We start from the raw sequence: 19,266 nt of genomic DNA on the forward strand, positions 1-19,266 counted from the left end.
CAGGATCAAAATTGATTGAATGACTCATTCATTCAACAAATATTTACTGAATACTTATTAAATGCTGGACATCAAGAAGAAAAGAGGTAGGACAAAAAAATGCATACCTTCTTTGCCCCTTCTCTGTCCTTTCTCCTTTATCCCTACCCCTCCCCTTATCTCCTCCCTGTATCTCCTTCTAAATGTCTCAGCTCCATATTACATCATCAACACACAAAAGTGTTCATTTTGAAACCAAATCTGCACGACACTGTCAAAAAACAAAATTCAATCAAGTAAACTTTAAGATCTAATTGGCTTTATTCAACAACTCATTAATTAGACAGCATCCCACCTAGCAACCAGAAGCATGCTCCAAGGGGTTGTACAAACTGAAAAGTTTTTGTAGGAAGAAGGGTGGGGCATGGAGCTATTAGCAAAATAATAGAAAGGATTATTTTTAGGCTGGGACATCTTTGGGGGGTGGGGAAGGGGGCAAGGAACAGCAAGTTTTTTACAGCTGATTGCCTCTTCTTCCTCTGAGAGGTAGGGTGGGGGTGAGGGGATGATAGAAAGGGTCCACGTGACATATTACCTCTTCAGTACTGACCAGGAAATTCCAAACTGGTTGATTGGATTACATTTCTGGGGATTACATTTTGAAGTTGTGATTAGGTTAGGTGTTACATCTAGGTTTGGTATCATGGGCTTTAGCACAAGTAACACCATTTTGGGCCTGTGGCTTTTATCTTTAACAACACCTACAGCTTCCAAGTGGGGATTCTTTATCTCCTGAAGTTTTGGGGCGCAAGGTTTATATCTCCCTAGGGTAAGTCTTCCCCCTACAACAGAAAGCACCGTGTCACCCAAGGTCATGCAGTAACTGTAAAATGCACAACCACTCCCTCTCTGAGTAACCACTGTTTCCTTACTAATGATACCCCAAACTGCTATACCCCAGACCATTACTGGAGATACCCAATTGCTAAACCATCCTCACCTTATATCTGCATCTAGATCCTAATCAATCCCAGTTTGTCAAACAGCAACCCATCCAGCATTGATCCCTGCTTCCCTAGACCCTCCTCAGAATCCTCCAGGGGGAAGCTGAACCTTACAAAAGGTTCTTCTCTCTTGTCCAGCACATTCTATAATTCCTCTGAGAGATGTGCTCCCTGGCTTGTGCCTGATAGTTTTAACTAAATACACCTTAACACTTCCAAGCAAATTTTGGGAATTGTTTTAAGGAGATAAAAGCAAAGTGTGAGACTTCCCTGGTGGCGCAGTTGTTAAGAATCCGCCTGCCAATGAAGGGGACACGTGTTCGAGCCCTGGTCTGGGAAAATCCCACATGCTGTGGAGCAACGAAGCCTATGCACCACAACTACTGACCCTGCACTCTAGAGCCCACGAGCCACAACTACTGAGCCCACGTGCCTAGAACCCGTGCTCCACAACGAGAAGCCATTGCAATGAGAAGCCTGTGCACCACAACTAAGAGTAGCCCCCGCTCGCTGCAACCTGAGAAAGCCTGCGCGCAGCAACGAAGACCCAACGCAGCCAAAAATAAATAAATAAAATATATATTTAAAAAAAGCAAAGTGTGAGTGATTCACAACTACTCACTTTCAGACTATTTTCTGACAACTTCTGTCCCTTCAACGATTGCCCTGTAAAATCAAAATTAATATTTACATTCCTATGCTAGGCACTGAACATTCTTAATAAGAAAAAATAGATTATGATGAGATCTCTTACTGAAGCAAGGATGTCACTCTGACATTTGAAAGCAACACATACTGTTTTGAAAAATAAAACGTGACCGGAACAGAGAGGATAGGACCAAAAAAAAGGGGGGGTGGGGGGGGGTGGGGAATTCTACTCCAAAATTAATATTTTCCAGTATTTTATTTCATATTATACTTTAAAGGAAGGTTGAGATGTCATAAATATTACTGTTTTCCAAAAATGGAAATCGTTTTATAGTATTTTTTTCCTAATGGTACAATACAATATCACAATGGGGCGAGGTATCACAATTACGGAATAGTGCCTCATGTTCTCATAGCACCTGTTATACCCTTCATAGCGGCTTTCTAGAACTATACATTTTTGAATAATTCAGTGTCTTTCTCACTCCGTATGATGTAAATTCGAGGAGAGGAAGACACTTTGTGTTTACCTTGTCCCCAGCGTGTTACACTACCTGGCTACTAATTAATGCTAATTTTAACTTTTTTTTTAACTTCACGCACTTCCCCCTTCATTTCACAGCGCTCTGGTGAGGCTTAAGCTGTTGTCAGCTCTCTACTAAGTTTTTCTTTGTTTGTTTTGTTTTACGTCGTATGATGCGGCGACTGTTAAAAAAAAAAAAAAAAAGTTTCAGAGAACAGAGCGGAAAAGAAGCTGCTCAAAGCTAACCCACTCTATAGACCCACAGTAGAGAAAGGGACACAGCTCAACATCTCGCGAGACCAGCTGCGCTTGGGAGCCTGAGACTCAAAGAGTTCTTAGCGCGCATGTGTGGGTCGTCCGGAAGGTGCCGCAGGGGCTGCTGGGAGAGGGAGGAGTTCAGGAAGTAAACAGAGAGGGTCGGCTTCCTTCATGTCCGGCTGTCTTGGGGTTAGCAGCGGCGGGACCGGGTAGGGAAATATTGTGAGAACTTGAAGAGGGAGGTGGGTGAGGGTGAAGAACCCCGAGAAGTGGACCAGAAGCTCCTAACTGTTACAAATATCCTCACGAAACTGAGGAACGCCAGGTTGAGGAGGGAACGGGGACCTAGAAGGAAGCCGCCGTCCTAGGCCTCAGTCATAGTACCTGTGCCCAGTCAGACCAGGACTGTGTCTTTAGTGGTTTTTGAAGTAAGAATTTTAAGATGCCATTGGGGCTGAACTGTCCAGTACAGTAGCTGTTAACTGTTGTGGTTCTTAAGCACTTGAAATGTTGGCTAGTCTGAATACGTGTAAAATCCATATTCAGATTTTAAAGACTTAGTTTTTCTAAGTCTAAACAGATTTTTTCCTATGTTGAAATGATAATATGTTGGGTATATTGGGTTAAATATTGCAAAAATAATTTTACCTGTTTCTTTTTACTTTTCTAGTATGGCTGTGGAATATTTAAAATAACATATAGGGCTGGCGTTATATTTCTCTTGGACAGCGCTGCATTAGAGGGTATTAAGCTTGGGTAGTGGACATGATATGATCAAATTTGTGTTTTGAAAAACTAACATTGCAATGTGGAAAACTGATTGGAGGGAATTGGGAGAGACTGGTAGGGAAAAGTATTAACACCAAGGTTATTGACAGAAGTAGATGAATTTGAGTGATATTCAGAAGGTGAAAATAACATTACTTAGTGATGAAATAGATGTGGGAATTAGCTGGAACACTTATGAAAAGGGATGGATGGTGGTGTCTTTCATCAAGAGAGGGAACAGTGGAAAAAGATTAGATTTCGTAGAGAAGATTATGAATTTTTTTTTAGTTGAAGATTATGAATTTGAATTAAGATTTGTTGAGTTCAGGTTTCTCAGAGACATTTAAGTGGAGGTACTTTGAAGTAAGCAATTGGAATGTATTTATTGGAAGCTCAGACAAAAGGTCTGGAGTAGAGAAATAAATTGGAGAGCCAGCAGTTGTATATCGTGGCTATCGAAACCTTGGAAATAGATGAGCTGTCCTCTGGTGGAGTTTAAGAGTGATGAAGAAGGCCCCAGGATTGACCCTTGTGGAATCCAAAATAAAATAACTGGGCAGAAATGGATGAACTTACAAAGGATTCAGGAGAAGCAGCGAGAGGGGTACAAGAAAAACCAGGAGAGTATAGTGTCACATAAGCCAAAGGATAAGAATATATCAAAAGGGGAAGGAACAGAACTGAAAAATGTCCAGAGGACTAGGCACATTGATAACTTAGTGGCATCTTTGGAGTGGGGGGAGGGGTGTGGGAGCTAAATCAGAGTGATTGAGAAGGGAAGCAGAAGATGAGGAAATAGAGACGATGAATATAGGTAAATCTTAAAGCATCCAGTCTTCAAGAGGAACAGAGATAGGACCCTACGTACTCATTAAGGGTTAGTGTGGTAGAAAAGTTTGAGACGCTTACGTAGAGAGGAATTCAGGAATATATATGAGAGAAAGAGTCTTATGAAATTTTAAATACATGTGTATGTCTCTCTCCACTTATAACTTAGAGTTGAGAGAAAAACTGCAACAGTATATAAAGACTTTTGTGGAGGGGAAAGAGACCTTTCCCTTACAGATACTATGAAGAATAAGACATAAGTTGAAAAATAATTGATATTACAATTACAAAGGTAGTCTATACAGAATCTAAGAATAGAGATATTGTAGTGGGAAGGTAGAGACAATATGCTTGTTATCTCTATAATAAAAAACAATTAAAAATAAAATAATTTATATTAGAGTGAAAAAATTTCTAACAAAGAAACTAAAAATAGTGATATAACTAAAGGGGGAGGAGAGATTTAGGAAGATAGGGACCTATGTTAGTGATTAATCTTGTATCAGAGCAAGAAGTTAATAATGTCTAGAATATGAAACATTCTGTATAACACACAGTATGTGTCATTAGAGTGTACTTTTGATAGTTTCACTGGTGAATTCACCAAGGGCTAGTTTATACTAATAGATATTTCTTCCTTTTCATAGAGAAGGCCAGATAACCATGTCAGCTGCAGCCATGGATGCAGGTAATGCGGCCACCCTTTCGGGGTCCAAAGAAATGAGTTTGGAGGAACCAAAGAAGATGACCAGAGAGGACTGGAGAAAGAAGAAGGAGCTAGAAGAACAGCGAAAATTGGGTAACGCCCCTGCAGAAGTTGATGAAGAAGGAAAGTAAGTACTTTAATATTTTTGCAAGATCTGATCAGAATTCAAATTCATGTCTACTTGGTTTACCAATTTCTCATCCTTTGCCTTGACAGGAAGCCATCTTTAATATTTACATCATTTTTGTTTTTATTTATTTTATCAAACTCATATGTATAAGGTTTAGTAATCAGATAATAACGAAGGACTTGTAATGAATAGCGGTAGTCCTTTTCAGTTTTCCCACTCCCTGTCCTACTCTACACAAGTGACTATAGTTGACCCTTGAACAACACAGGTTTGAACTGTGTGGGTCCACTTATACTCAGATTTTTTTCAATAACTACGTGCAGTACTACACAATCTGCCATGGGTTGACTCCTCGGATTCCAAACCATGGATACAGAGGCCCGACTGTGCAGCTTGAGCATCCGCAGGTTTTGGTATCTGAGGCAGGTCCTGAACCAGTCCCTCTCAGATACCGAGGGATGACTGTACTTGTCACTGTTTTGAGTTTTTCTGGTTGATAACCTCCACATCTCTAAATAACATACCTATACCATTATTATAATCAACTCTAGACATTATTAGTTAACTTCTTGCTCTGATACAAGATTAATCTAACATAAGTCCCTATATTCCTTCAACAAGATTAATCTCACTAACATAGGTCCCTGTATTCCTTCATCTCTCCTCCCGCTTTAGTTATATCACTATTTTTAGTTTCTTTGTTGGAATTTTTTTCACTCTAATATAAATTATTTTCTTTATTTTTAATTGTTTTTTATTATAGAGATAACAAGCATATTCTGCCTCTCTCCTCCCAGTACGGTATCTCTATTCTTAGATTCTGTATAGGCTACCTTTGTAATTGTAATATCAATTATTTTTCAACTTCATTCTGTTAAAAAAAATTTATTTTATTACAGAGACATCAATCCGCATATTCCTCAGTATATTTCTTCAGTGCCATGGTATATTGATCCATCAAAAAGGCCTACTTTAAAGCATCAGAGACCACAGCCAGAGAAACAAAGGCAGTATAGCTCATCTGTAGACTGGTACAAGAGGGGTGTAAAAGAGGTATGTATGCAACTTGTATATATGCATGTGAAAATGGAGATTTTATTTTAAGAACTTAATATAAGAACCTCTAAAGCAATACTATATAAAGTAGAAACAGATTATATGACCTTTTATGTGGTATTAAAATTCACAATACATACTACTTTAGCGTCTATATTTTATAAATTTGATATTGCTGAAGTCTTTAAACTTTTTCATTTATAAAAGTGGAGATTCTAACTGGTTTTCCTCTTAATGAATAAATCATTTCACTAGACAATATAGGAATGAGAGCCAGTTATTTTTAACTTATTCAGATAAATAAAAATTTTCCTTGTTTTTCTTTACATCCATTTATAGAATTCCATAACTACTAAGTACCGCAAAGGAGCATGTGAAAACTGTGGAGCCATGACACACAAAAAGAAAGACTGCTTTGAGGTGAGTTCACCTTTGAGAATTTTGGAAACTGTTGTCAGAGAGTCTCTTTCTTTATTCCTGTCAGAGAGCTTCATTCTGTTTGTGTTTGTTTGTTTGTTTTTTCAGTTTTTAAAAAATTTTATTGACGTATAGTTGATTTACAATGTTATGTTAATTTCTGCTATACAGCAAAGTGATTCAGTTATACATATATATATTGTTTTCCATGTTCTTTTCCATTATAGTTTATCACAGGATATTGAATATAGTTCCCTGTGCTATACAGTAGGACCTTGTTGTTTATCCATTCTATACATAATAGTCTGCATCTGCTGATCCCAAACTCCCAGTCCTCCCCTCCCCCTCTGTTTTTTTAATTACCTATATTTAGGTACAAGTTAAATAAAAATTAATTTGAATGAAATTAGTTTAGTATCATCAAAACCTTTTGCTGGAAGGCTAAATGATAATTGAATAAACCATAAAGTCCCATGGTATGTTCACACCCACTCTGTAAAGATTATATGAAATTTTCCTCTGGGCTATAGATATTTAGGAAAAGATTTAATCTTATTCTGTTTTCCAGAGACCTAGGCGAGTTGGAGCAAAATTTACAGGTACTAATATAGCTCCAGATGAACACGTCCAGCCTCAGCTGATGTTTGACTATGATGGGAAGAGGGATCGGTGGAATGGCTACAATCCAGAAGAACACATGAAAATTGTAGAAGAGTATGCGAAAGTTGATCTGGTGAGCACAGTTCACTGCTTTCCTGCTATCCTTAAAGAATGTACATTTTGCTGTATCTCTAATTTAGCAACTATTTTTTGAGTCTTCAAGCAGTATAAAAATGATGGCATTTTTGTTATTGTAGTAGTAGTAAGCCTAATTGAATAGTGAAATAAACAGTGTGCTAGCCCTATTTGGCAGCAATTTCTTTTTATTTCATTCTTATATTGTCCTTTACTCCATGACTTAGGTTGCAAAAAAATACTGGAAGCATTAGAACAGATTAGTGTCCAAAGCTCTTTCCTTTTTTTTTTTTTTTTTTGTGCGGTACGCGGGCCTCTCACCGTCGCGGCCTCTCCCACTGTGGAGCACAGGCTCCGGATGCACAGGCTCAGCGGCCATGGCTCACGGACCCAGCCGCTCTGCGGCACACGGGATCGTCCCAGACCAGGGCACGAACCCACATCCCCCGCATCGGCAGCCGGACTCTCAACCACTGCGCCACCAGGGAAGCCCTCCTTTCTTTTATAAACTCTTGGCCCCCAGACTATATCTTGCCTATGGGCCTGTTTTATAGTTGTCTCACATAGCATTTCAGGGTGGGGGAAGGGGAAGAGGAGAAGTCGTTTCAGAAAATTGAATTTTATTTTAATTTCACCTGAATTTTTTCTGTTATGATTTCACCTACTCTCTCCCATTTTTTAAACACCATAGTCACATTGCTTTTTTTGTTTTTGTTTTTAAGTAGAGTTAACATTTAAAATCATGGGATTTCACATAAAAATCTGAATTTTATCTTTTCTTGAACAGTGGAATATGTGGTAATCCTGGGCCAGCCTGGAGGGGTCAGTCATCTCGAGTCAGGTGGCACCTCGTCAGCAGGGATTGTTCTCTGCAGTTTACCCCTGGTGGTGTCTAACTCAGTTTACATTAATTCCTGGTTCAAACAGGATTTTGTAACTCCTGTTTAAATATGGCTGATTGAATCCAACTCATTTTCATTTTTTGTTTTTTGGGGGGTTTTTTTGAGGATTTTTTTTGTTTTTTTTGTTTTTTTAACTTAATTTTTTTATACAGCAGGTTCTTATTAGTTATCTGTTTTATACATATTAGTGTATATATGTCAATCCCAATCTCCCAATTCATCCTGGTTTTTTTGTTTTTTAATTTAGTTTTTTTTTATTGAATGGAGTCATTAAATTCTACAGTGCCTTACAATTTTCAGAAGTTTCACACACATGATTTCATATAATCCTATAATAACCCCCCCTTTTTTTTAATTTCCTACCCTTCTATTACCCCTCCCCCCTTCCTCTATCCATTGGTAACCACTAGTTGGTTCTCTATGAATGTGCTTCTTTCTTGTTTTATTCAGTAGTTGTATTTTTTTAGATTCCACATATAAGTAATATACAGTATTTGTCTTTCTCTTTCTGACCTATTTCAGTTAACATAATGCCCTCCAAGTCCATCCATGTTGCTGCAAATGACAAAATTTCTTTTTTTTATGGCTAAATATTCCATTGTATATATATTCCACACATCTTCTTTATCCATTCATGTTTTTTTTAATTAAGTTTTATTGGAGTGTAGTTGCTTTACAATGCTGTATTAGTTTCTGAGGTACAGCAGAGTGAATCAGTTATACGTATACATGTATCTACTCCTTTTTAGATTTCCTTCCCATTTAAGTCACCACAGAGCATTCAGTAGAGTTGGGGGGTTTTTTGTTTGTTTAGTTTTTGGCCACACCGCATGGCTTTTGGGATCTTAGTTCCTAGACCAGGGATCGAACCCAGCCCCTCGGCAGAGAGAGCGCAAAATCCTAACCACTGGACCACTAGGGAATTCCTTGTAACTCCTGCTCTTTAGGAGCCAGAGGTCTGGAGCTACAAAACATGACCTTGTCCAGTGACCTTTACTGAAAACAATAAACTTACACTTTTTACACATATAAAAATTAAATGTTCATTTGACTAAGTAAATTTCAAATGTTTCTTTTTTCTTAGGCAAAACGAACGCTGAAAGCCCAAAAACTCCAAGAAGAATTAGCCTCAGGAAAATTAGTGGAACAGGCTGTAAGTAAGAAAAATGATCATTAAAAAAAAATTCAAACTCCTAGTAAACAAAAAATGAAGATTGAACCAAAAAATTCATTTTATATCTCTCCAGTTAGAAAAGATTTTAGGGAGAGAGAAGTGCTATTGAGGGGAAAGAGTAAAACTGACTTATAGGGTTTATGAGACTATAAATTGATGCAATCATTTTGGAGAGAATATTGCCATAAAACATTTATATACCTTTTCTGGAATTAAATTAGTAAATCCAGCCATCCTAAATTTTTTCTAGTATTCAGAAAAGTCATTATGCACCAAGATGTTCATTGCAGTACTTTTTACAACAGCAAGAAATTGACATAGTTTAATAGGGAATTAGTGAAATGAGCTATCCTTCCTCTGCACGATAGAATGTAAAATGACTTTTATCAAAACTTTGTAACAACACTGGCTAACACTTATATTTTAATGATACATGTAAAATATTACAATATTACCACACAGGGAAGACGACCAGAACACCAGTTCTCATTTAATATAGAATTAGTGAATTTTTCTTTTTATTTATTTATTTTAGTATATCCCACATTCTCCGTAATGAACATGTAATAATTTTATAGCTAGGCAAAAAATTTTCAAACTAACAAAAAAGATGTATTGCAGACAGGTTTTTTCCTTTTTTTTTCTTCCAGTCAGTCAGCTTAATAGAGTATATTATACTTATTAGAGTTGTGAAAATTTCTTTTAACAAATTAATGGCATAAGTAAATAATAAACATTCTCTAGTTGTCGAGTTTAAACTTCTAAAAGGGACCCTTAGCAAGTATAATTACAGAGAAAACACAACTAGGTAAGTTAATCACCAAGTGAGCAGTCACAGAGGCTACCTATCAGGCAGGTTCAAAGCACAAGTTAACAGACAGATAATGTTAAAACCCAGCTCTGCCCCTGACTAGCTCGGTGGTCCTAGAAAAATTAATTTGCCTCTCTGAGCCTCAGTTGATCATCTCTAAAGCAGAGATAACAACACCTACCCCCGCCAGGAGGTTTAGCATACATATCACAGAGTAGATGGGTATTTGTACAATATCCAACACTAGATTCTTATAAGTCTTTATATAATAGACATTTTTTCTTTATGATAAATTCCTGAAAGTGTAATTGTTGATGCACTGAATATGTATATGTAAAATTTGATGACTTATCACTTAGCTAGCATTCAGAAAGCCTGTACAAATTTTTGCTTCCACCAGTATACCATATATATATTTTTTTATACACACGTTTCCACATCTCCCCACTAATGGTATAAGGTATTCTTTTGAACGTGTGAAGCCTTTTTAAAAGGACATGATGAAGTACTGAGCACTTCGCTCTCGGCATTTTGTGGAGTTAGAGAATATCATGACCAACTGCTAATGAAGAAAGAGTGTCTTTGAGGCAAGGATTTCGCACGCTTCTTAAATCACAGCGTGTTGTCACCTGAGTAGATTTCTTCATTGCCTAAATTTTACAAAGGCTGTTTTGGCTCTAAAGATACTTATTACATGATCCTGGTAACTTTTCTTTTTGGCCTTAATAGAAAAACGGTGAAGTTTAATGAAAATGTTATGTCTGAAAATTGAACACATATGAAATGAATATTTATTAGGTATACTGATCAACTTTAATCTTTCTCTTCCGTTTGTGTGATTATAGTCCTATCATCAGTGAAACTTTTGGATTTGTAGACAGCCTCATAAAATTATTCACAATGACATACTTGTATTCAAAACTTATGTGCTCGCTACAAGTGAGAAATATGAGAATTTGTTCAGTTAAATTTGTTATATTATTTTAACTATGTTTTTAAAGTGTTAAATAATCAGTTGGTTCAGTGGAATACAATTACAAATTCGTTTCCTTCTTTTGTGACACAGAATTCTCCAAAACACCAGTGGGGAGAAGAGGAACCAAACTCTCAGACGGTAGTAAATACGTGCCCTATGTGGATATTCAGTAAAGTTTTAAATTTCTGATGGCTAATATTAATAGTAATCTGTCATTCATAATAATAATAGGTTTAAAGAACACAGTGAGTAAGGGTTTGGTTAAAGGGAAAACAAGAACTAGATGCTTCTGTTTTTTTCTTAAAAAATTTTTTTCCCTCTCTCTTCCTCTTTCAGGAAAAAGATCATAACAGTGAAGATGAGGATGAAGATAAATATGCAGATGACATTGACATGCCTGGACAGAATTTTGACTCGAAGAGACGAATTACTGTCCGGAATCTCAGGATTCGAGAAGATATTGCAAAAGTAAGCCTTGCCAACTCAACATACATATTCAAGAAATATTTGTCTTCCCAGCCTAAATTTTGTCTGCTAATATGGTATCTCAGTAGTATATGGGTAATATAGTCAGTCATTCCAAGGTTAGGTGTCATTCCGGTTTTCTTTCTCTTCACCTGTACTCCAGACATGCACACACACATTTAATTGGCTCCTCCTACTAGTCTGCTGAAATCTTCTTTGATGAAAGTAAACATTAACACAGTCTTAAAATATTTTTTTCCTTCTAGTATTTGCGGAATTTAGATCCAAATTCTGCCTACTATGATCCCAAAACTAGAGCGATGAGAGAGAATCCCTATGCCAATGCAGGAAAGAATCCAGATGAGTAAGTGCCAAGTTCAATGTAAAGATTTCAAGGTAGGGGAGGGGAGCTTTTATTCATAAACCACAATCTGAATTAAAATGAGCATCACCTATGGGCAGGTCAGAAAAGAATTTCCTTAAAGAAATCAATCTCTGAAACAGTTTTTTTTTAAATTTGTGTTTACAGAGTGAGCTACGCGGGGGATAACTTTGTTAGATACACAGGTGATACCATTTCAATGGCTCAGACACAACGTAAGTGTTTTCTCCATGTCAAGGTATTTTATATCAGCTCATAAGAAATTTAGGGGCATTTTTTAAAGCTTGTTGCCAAGAAGCATGAAAACAATGTAGGTGACAGCTCATTACGATGCTTTTAATTACCCTAGTGTTTGCTTGGGAAGCCTATGACAAGGGGTCTGAAGTCCATCTGCAAGCTGATCCTACAAAACTAGAGCTGTTGTATAAGTCCTTCAAAGTCAAGAAAGAAGACTTCAAAGAACAGCAGAAAGAAAGCATCCTGGAAAAGGTAATTCTGACCAAACTGCTAAAGGAAAACATTTCTTAAATAGAAATGATCAGTTAATAAACATTTGATTTACATTTGGAATACAATATACAGTCTATTTTAATCCGTCAGGCTTAGTCCTGTCCTTCCACTGATGCAATCAATTGGTATACAGTATCAGTGTAGCTATATCAGTGAGCTTTTGCAGCAAAACAGCTCACCTCAAAATGTAATAGTTCAAATAAACATTTCTTATTTCTCACCATTTTGTATGTCAGCTGGCTCTCCTGGTCTGAGTCTGCCTATCTGAAGTTGGATGATCTAGAATGGCCTCACTTTGGTTTCTAGCAGTTAGCAGCCCTCATCTGTCCTGAGAAGGCCTCACCTGGAACAGCTCATCTCTGCCCCACATGGGTTCTTATCGTCTGATAGGCTAGCCCAGCTTCTTTACATGGCATTCTCAGGATACCAGAAACTAGCAACAGAGTGTGCCCCAGTGCACAAGTGTTTTTCAGGTCTGCTTACATCATATTTGCCAATGTTCCATAGGCCAGAAAAAGTAGCTTGGCAAGGCCCAGATTCAAGGGAAGGAGCAGCAAAGTCATGTGGCAAATGGGCATGCACACAGGACAAAGGGAATTTTATGAGCATTTTGTAATCTACCACACTCAACAGATGAATAGCCATTGAGACATCTTTTATTTGCCTATGAAAATTTGGTGACATTTTTTTCACTGTGGTTTGTATAACAAAGCCCATGAAGAATAGTCCTCTAATCTTTCTGATGGGAAATAAACCCTTCAGTAGACATTAGAATGCAAATCTTTGTAAAATGTATTTAATAATGTTCAATGTCCTTTTAGTACGGTGGCCAAGAACACTTGGATGCCCCTCCAGCTGAACTGCTTTTAGCTCAGACCGAAGACTACGTGGAGTACTCAAGACATGGGACAGTCATCAAAGGACAGGAGCGGGCTGTTGCGTCCTCCAAGTATGAGGAGGATGTGAAGATCCACAATCATACTGTATGTGTTCAACCAGAATTATTTTTGTGTCCTTGTTAGCATTTTGCTCTGGATTGTATTTTTCATTAGTAAGTCGTTGTGTTTCATTTTGTTTTTTGCATTTTAACTTTGTCTTATTTTTTAATACAATTTTTAAAGGTTATACAGCATTTACAGTTATTACAAAATATTGACTATATTCCCCGCATTGTACATCCTTGTAGCCCGTCTTACACCCAATAGTTTATACCTTCCACTCCCCGACCCCTGTATACTGCTTCTCCCCTCCTCCCCACTGGTAACCACTAGTTTGTTCTCTATATCTGTGAGTCTGCTTCTTTTTTTGTTATATTCACTAGTTGTATTTTTTAGATTCCATATGTCAGTGATATCATACAGTATTTTGTCTTTCTCTGTCTGACTTATTGCACTTAGCATAATGCCCTTCGAGTCCGTCCATGTTGCTGCAGATGGTAAAATTTTGTTCTTTTTTATGGCTGAGTAGTTTGCCATTGTATATGTGTACACCACATCTTTATTCATTCATCTGTTGATGGACATTTAGGTTGCTTCCATATCTTGGCAATTGTAAATTATGCTACTGTGAACATTGGGGTGCATGTATCTTTTCGAATTAGTGTTTTTGTTTTTATCAGATATATACCCAGGAGTGGAATTGCTGGGTCATATGGTAGTTCTATTTTTAGTTTTTTTGAGAAACCTCCATGCTGTTTGCCACAGTGGCTGCACCAATTGCTGTTTTATGAAATTTTCCCAAAATGTGAAGGAATACTATTATTTTCACTCATACACCCACCATCTAGATTCAAATTTTTTTTTACAGATCGCCATATATGCTTTGTCTAGGAGAGAGAGAGAGAGTGTGTGTGTGTATGTGTATAACTGTATATTTTTTTGACTGAAACATTTGGAAATTACAGATATCATAACATTTCACCCATAACACTGTATCATGTATCCTAAAATTAAGGATGTTCTCCTATATAACTACATTACCATTATCACACTTCAGAAAATTGACATTAATGCCTTAATATCACCTAATCTCTAGTCCTTAACCACATTTTCCAAAATATACCCCAAAATGCCTTTAAATAACTGTTCGGGTTTTTTGGTTGGAGTGGGGATAGTTGTTTTGTGCGCGAGTGTGAGACACAGAATCCAGTCACAGCTTACGTTTATTTTGTTATTGGTTGTTATCTTTTTTCTAGCATGTATCTCCTCTTTATCATGACAGTGACTCTAACAGATCATGCCAGTTATCTTGTAAACTGTCTCATATCCTGTATTTGACTGATTCCTAGTGATATCATATAACTTATTCCTATGTTCCCTGTATTTCCTATAAACAGGAATTCAGATCTAAAGACTTGATTAGATATAAGTTAAATATTTTGACAAGAACACTTCATAGGTGATACAGTATATGTCATACTGCAACGCATGATAAAGCATATAATTTGCTGTACTTTAAGTACCCAAACTACACTTGTCTCTCTAAATAAGAGTCAAAAACCTAGCTACCTAGTAGGAGCTAGGCCAGTAATCATAGATGAGTGAAATGAGCCAGGCAAGTTTTATAAACTAGAGAACACAAGCCCTGTCTAATAGGGGCATCCACTGGTTGGCAACAGCCAATTATTGACAAGTGGGAATGTGGGCGCAGAATTTCCCAGTCCTCAATTTTTCAAGAGAAGTCAGATAGCCTAAATTTTTTAATTTTGGGGGGGCATAGAATGTAAGACCGTTGTAACCACACCTTCTCCCTGTTAGCTAGCCCTAGCATCCCCATAATTTTCCTCCTTTTATCACCAGTATATAAGAATAACCAACAAGGACCTACTGTATAGCACAGGGGACTATACTCAATATTTTGTAATAACCTGTAAGAGGAAAGAATCTGAAAATGAATATGTGTATTTTTAACTGAATCACTGTGCTGTACACCTAAAACTAACATGACATGGTAAATCAACTATACTTCAATTTTTAAAAACAAATTAATTAATGATAGAATTAAAAAAAAAGAAAAACAGTATATGAGAGACCCTAGTTTCAGGTTCATTTTTAAATAACCTCTCTCTGTCTCTCTGCAGTATATCTGGGGCTCTTACTGGAAAGAAGGCCGTTGGGGATACAAATGCTGTCACTCTTTTTTCAAGTATTCCTATTGTACTGGAGAAGCTGGGAAGGAGACTGCTGTAAGTCATTGTCCTCTAGTGCTTAAAAGTGAACAACAGCCAAAGCTCTTAAGTCAAAATTTATATGAAACATATATTTTTATGTTTAAAATTTTAACTTTTTCTTAGATGACTGGTAACTATGACTCTCAAGTTAGATTACATATATTTTTCCACAGAATTCAGAAGAGTGTATTATAAATGATACAACTGGAGAAGAATCTGTGAAAAAACCTCAGACCCTCATGGAGGTAAGTCCATGATCAGTTGTCCTGAATGTTTAAGTCTTGGAGGGAGGACTTTAAAACTTGTGCTAGAACTTTGTTTTTGCATTAACAACACTATATTTGCATCCTCGCAATCAGATGCATCAGGAAAAACTAAAAGAGGAGAAAAAGAAGAAAAAGAAGAAGAGGAAGCATCGAAAGAGCAGTTCAGAGAGTGATGACGAAGAAAAGAAACATGAAAAATTGAAAAAGGTACTTTGTGAAGGCTAAATAAATAGTAAAAGTGACCACAGCATTCTTTATTTGTAGGGACCTTAGGAAATTATCTAGTCCTATTTACAAGCTCATTTTAAAAATGAGCAAATGAGCCCCTAGTCTGGGTGATTTGCTGAGGTCACCTATCAGGTGTAGAATATGAATAGAGATTTTGTGTGTCTCAGTATTGCCTGCTTCTTGAACTATTTGTTGAATATCACTAATGCACAGAAGAAAAATGCTTGGTATAGTTGCTATTTTAGAGTTATGACATGGTCACCAGAGAGACTTGCCATCTGGCTCTATAATTTGTAAGTTTCAGCAAGTCTTGGGAAAAGTCAAAATTGCAGTCTCCACCAAAAAGCATCAGTTGCCGGCTTCTGTCAGTAAAATAAACCTCATTCAATTTTCGTTGTTAAATAAAATTTCTTTGAAATTTCATTGAAAATGTCATAGAATGTTTTGTGCTCTGTGAAAATGTATGAGCCAAATGGTGATTAGTTGTAGCTTGACAGCGAAAGGGCTGACTCCCAAGTTCTTCCAGGCAATCTAGGTTTTTGATGTAGTAGTTCATACTCAGTGGGGTCTTCTGGTACTCTACCACCTTTGCACAAAAGAGATCTGATGTAGAGCCACGGTACTAATTTCTTTCTTCTCACTATAGGCACTGAATGCAGAGGAGGCCCGTCTTCTTCATGTCAAGGAGATCATGCAGATTGATGAGAGGAAGCGGCCTTACACTAGCATATATGAAACTCGGGAACCCACTGAAGAGGAAATGGAGGCCTACAGAATGAAGCGTCAGAGGCCAGATGACCCCATGGCCTCCTTCCTCGGACAGTAGTAACTGGTCACAGATGGTCACCGAAGATAGACTCTGCTGATACATTCTTTTAGATTCTTGCTGATGATTATCAATGGAAAAATCTGTATCTACTCTCCTTGCTGCCTGACTTTAAAGCATCCAGAAGACTTACAGTAAATTCATTCCTTTCCACACTGAAGAAACAGAGAAGAAAAAAAAGCTGTATATTAAGTGCAGATTAAGATTTTATTTCCAATTTTATATTCGTGATGTGGAAAAAGGTCTTGGCTCTCCACCTATCACAAATATCTTAACATTTATTTATTAAATTTCAAACTTTATTTCCCCAATTTTTATGGCCCTTTATCTAGTGTTAGCACTCATTTTGAAGGCAGTTAGTTACTCTTTCTCAAAACAAGGGCTTCATTTTTTTTTAATTAGGAGTAACTATAACTGTAGTTATTTGATAATCATTTCTTTTTGCCTTCTCGGATTTTTCTGACCTGAAGCTAATATCCTATCTTGAGCTCTGGGTTACTGAAAGGACTGTAGAACGTGTGAAAACTTTATCCCTGATGTCAGTCTGCGTAGTAATAATTCTGTTTTCCACTTGGTTATAAAATTTTGATTTTCACAACATTTCCTTGTATCTTATACTCAGAACTAAATGCGTTAGCCTTTGCATGGAAAAAAAACTATTTTGTCACTCTTGAGTCAGTGTTAGTACTAGGTCTTTTACCATTCTAGACATGAGTGAGCGTTTAGACACAGAAATCCTTTTCTTTAGCATAGAGGATATGGTCTGTGATACTAATTGCTGTTTTAATTGTGATGCCTTTATATAACAATCATGAATATTAGATTTTTAAAAGACTATAGAATAACTCTTATACCTAACCTTCATAGCCAGCAGGTGTCTTTTTGTAAAATTTGCAAAAAGCAAAACCTGAAGTTGAAGGTTTCTTCAAAGAATTACAAGTATAGCTTGTAGGGCTATTAGTAACTGAGATTGCTGCGATTTTTAGCCTTCTTCTAAGAACACTGTGAAGATAATACTGACAGTGAGAGTGGGATCAGTGAAAACAGCCTGTTTAAAACCCCTGACACAAGGACATTGACTTTTAACAGTTCACTGGCTTTTCTAAACTACCAAAACCCACTAGAATATTGCATTAAGTTAGCATCTCAGAAATAGTGCTGGTGGGAGAGTAACTGAATCAAATTGTCAAGTTATGTGGATATACATGGTATCTAGATTCAGACCAGTATGAAATTAAAACAGCAATGCAAATACATCGAATTCTTACCTACTTTAAGAATGTCAAAAATTTCCATTTTCATATTCCTACCTTAACATAGGATGGTTCAACATAGTCTGATATTAGTGTCTATTTTGTATTTTATTTATCTTTTGTTGATAAAGATGTGTAACTGAGAATACTTAACTGTGAGTGGTTTGTAGCATTACTTCAAATATTTGGGGAGGGCTTCCCTGGTGGCGCAGTGGTTGAGAGTCCGCCTGCCAATGCAGGGGACACGGGTTCGTGCCCCGGTCTGGAAAGATCCCACATGCCGCGGAGCAGCTGGGCCTGTGAGCCATGGCTGCTGAGCCTGCGCGTCCGGAGCCTGTGCTCCGCAACGGGAGAGGCCACAACAGTGAGAGGCCCACATACCACAAAAAAAAAAAAACCACATATTTGGGGACTTCGCTGGTGGTCCAGTGGGTAAGACTCCACGCTCCCAATGCAGGGGGCCCAGGTTCAATCTCTGGTCCGGGAACCAGATCCCACGTGCATGCCACAACTAGGAGTCCACATGCCACAACTAAAGATCCCACGTGCCGCAACCAAGACCTGGCACAGCCTAAATAAATAATATTTAAAAAAACAAAAACAAATACCTGGCAGACAAGTGATCTATAGGACTGGCAGGAAGCCTGGGTTAGCTTCTGTGCGTTTGAATTAGAAAATTTCAGGAGGGACTTCCCTGGTGGTCCAGTGGGTAAGACTCCACGCTCCCAATGCAGGGGGTCTGGGTTTGATCCCTGGTCGGGGAACTAGATCCCACATGCATGTTGCAACTAAGAGTCCACATGCTGCAACTAAAAAGAAGATCCTGCATGCCGCAACTGAAGATCCCGCGTGCTGCAACTAAGACCCAGCACAGCCTAAATAAATTATTTTTTAAAACAATTTCAGGACTCTTTAACTCTAAAAAATGTGTCACCTAACATTTCTGTTGGGGCTTCTGTTCCCTCTTCTTGAAACCTAATTTACTCTGATTTTGGGAAGAATTCTATAATATATGAAATCATGTCTTATTTCTGTTTCATTTTGGATAAAAGGTAATATCTAGGACATTACTCAAGATATGAACTTTGACTTTATTATCTCAATTATAGCTGCCTTTTGAGTGCTGGAACTATGTAATGTAGTTTTCACATGTTATCTCCTCAAAAGAATTTCATGGGGTGAGTAATGGATGATAACCATATTTCACAGTAAGCATAAGGACTTAATGAGTCCAGGTGGTTTGCTCAAGTCC

The 19,266-nt window shown here is 37.5% G+C and overlaps 1 protein-coding gene and 1 long non-coding RNA gene across 4 annotated transcripts; both read left to right on the top strand.

The window, feature by feature from the left end:
* On the top strand, positions 1-1,530 carry LOC132485980 (uncharacterized). The gene is made up of 3 exons (XR_009531428.1): positions 1-86; positions 747-808; positions 1,227-1,530. It is a non-coding gene; the product is annotated as an uncharacterized LOC132485980 (long non-coding RNA).
* Positions 1,531-2,547: 1,017 nt separating this feature from the next.
* SLU7 (SLU7 homolog, splicing factor) lies at positions 2,548-18,131 on the top strand. Of its 3 annotated transcripts, none has more exons than XM_060092611.1 (16): positions 2,548-2,621; positions 4,656-4,841; positions 5,744-5,897; positions 6,240-6,320; positions 6,886-7,050; positions 9,039-9,107; positions 11,006-11,053; positions 11,252-11,383; positions 11,647-11,744; positions 11,910-11,977; positions 12,112-12,251; positions 13,094-13,255; positions 15,352-15,456; positions 15,615-15,686; positions 15,801-15,914; positions 16,582-18,131. In XM_060092611.1, the coding sequence occupies exons 1-16, from the start codon at positions 2,584-2,586 to the stop codon at positions 16,759-16,761; spliced, it is 1,812 nt and encodes a 603-aa protein (XP_059948594.1). In that variant the 5' UTR covers positions 2,548-2,583; the 3' UTR covers positions 16,762-18,131. The 3 variants fall into 3 exon arrangements, with proteins under 3 accessions (XP_059948594.1, XP_059948597.1, XP_059948595.1); XM_060092614.1 differs by having other exon boundaries at positions 2,578-2,601; XM_060092612.1 differs by lacking the exon at positions 2,548-2,621 and adding an exon at positions 2,628-2,840.
* The last annotated feature ends 1,135 nt before the right edge of the window (positions 18,132-19,266 follow it).

Source organism: Mesoplodon densirostris, chromosome 3 (assembly GCF_025265405.1).
Source record: "Mesoplodon densirostris isolate mMesDen1 chromosome 3, mMesDen1 primary haplotype, whole genome shotgun sequence".
Classification (NCBI taxonomy): domain Eukaryota; kingdom Metazoa; phylum Chordata; class Mammalia; order Artiodactyla; family Ziphiidae; genus Mesoplodon; species Mesoplodon densirostris.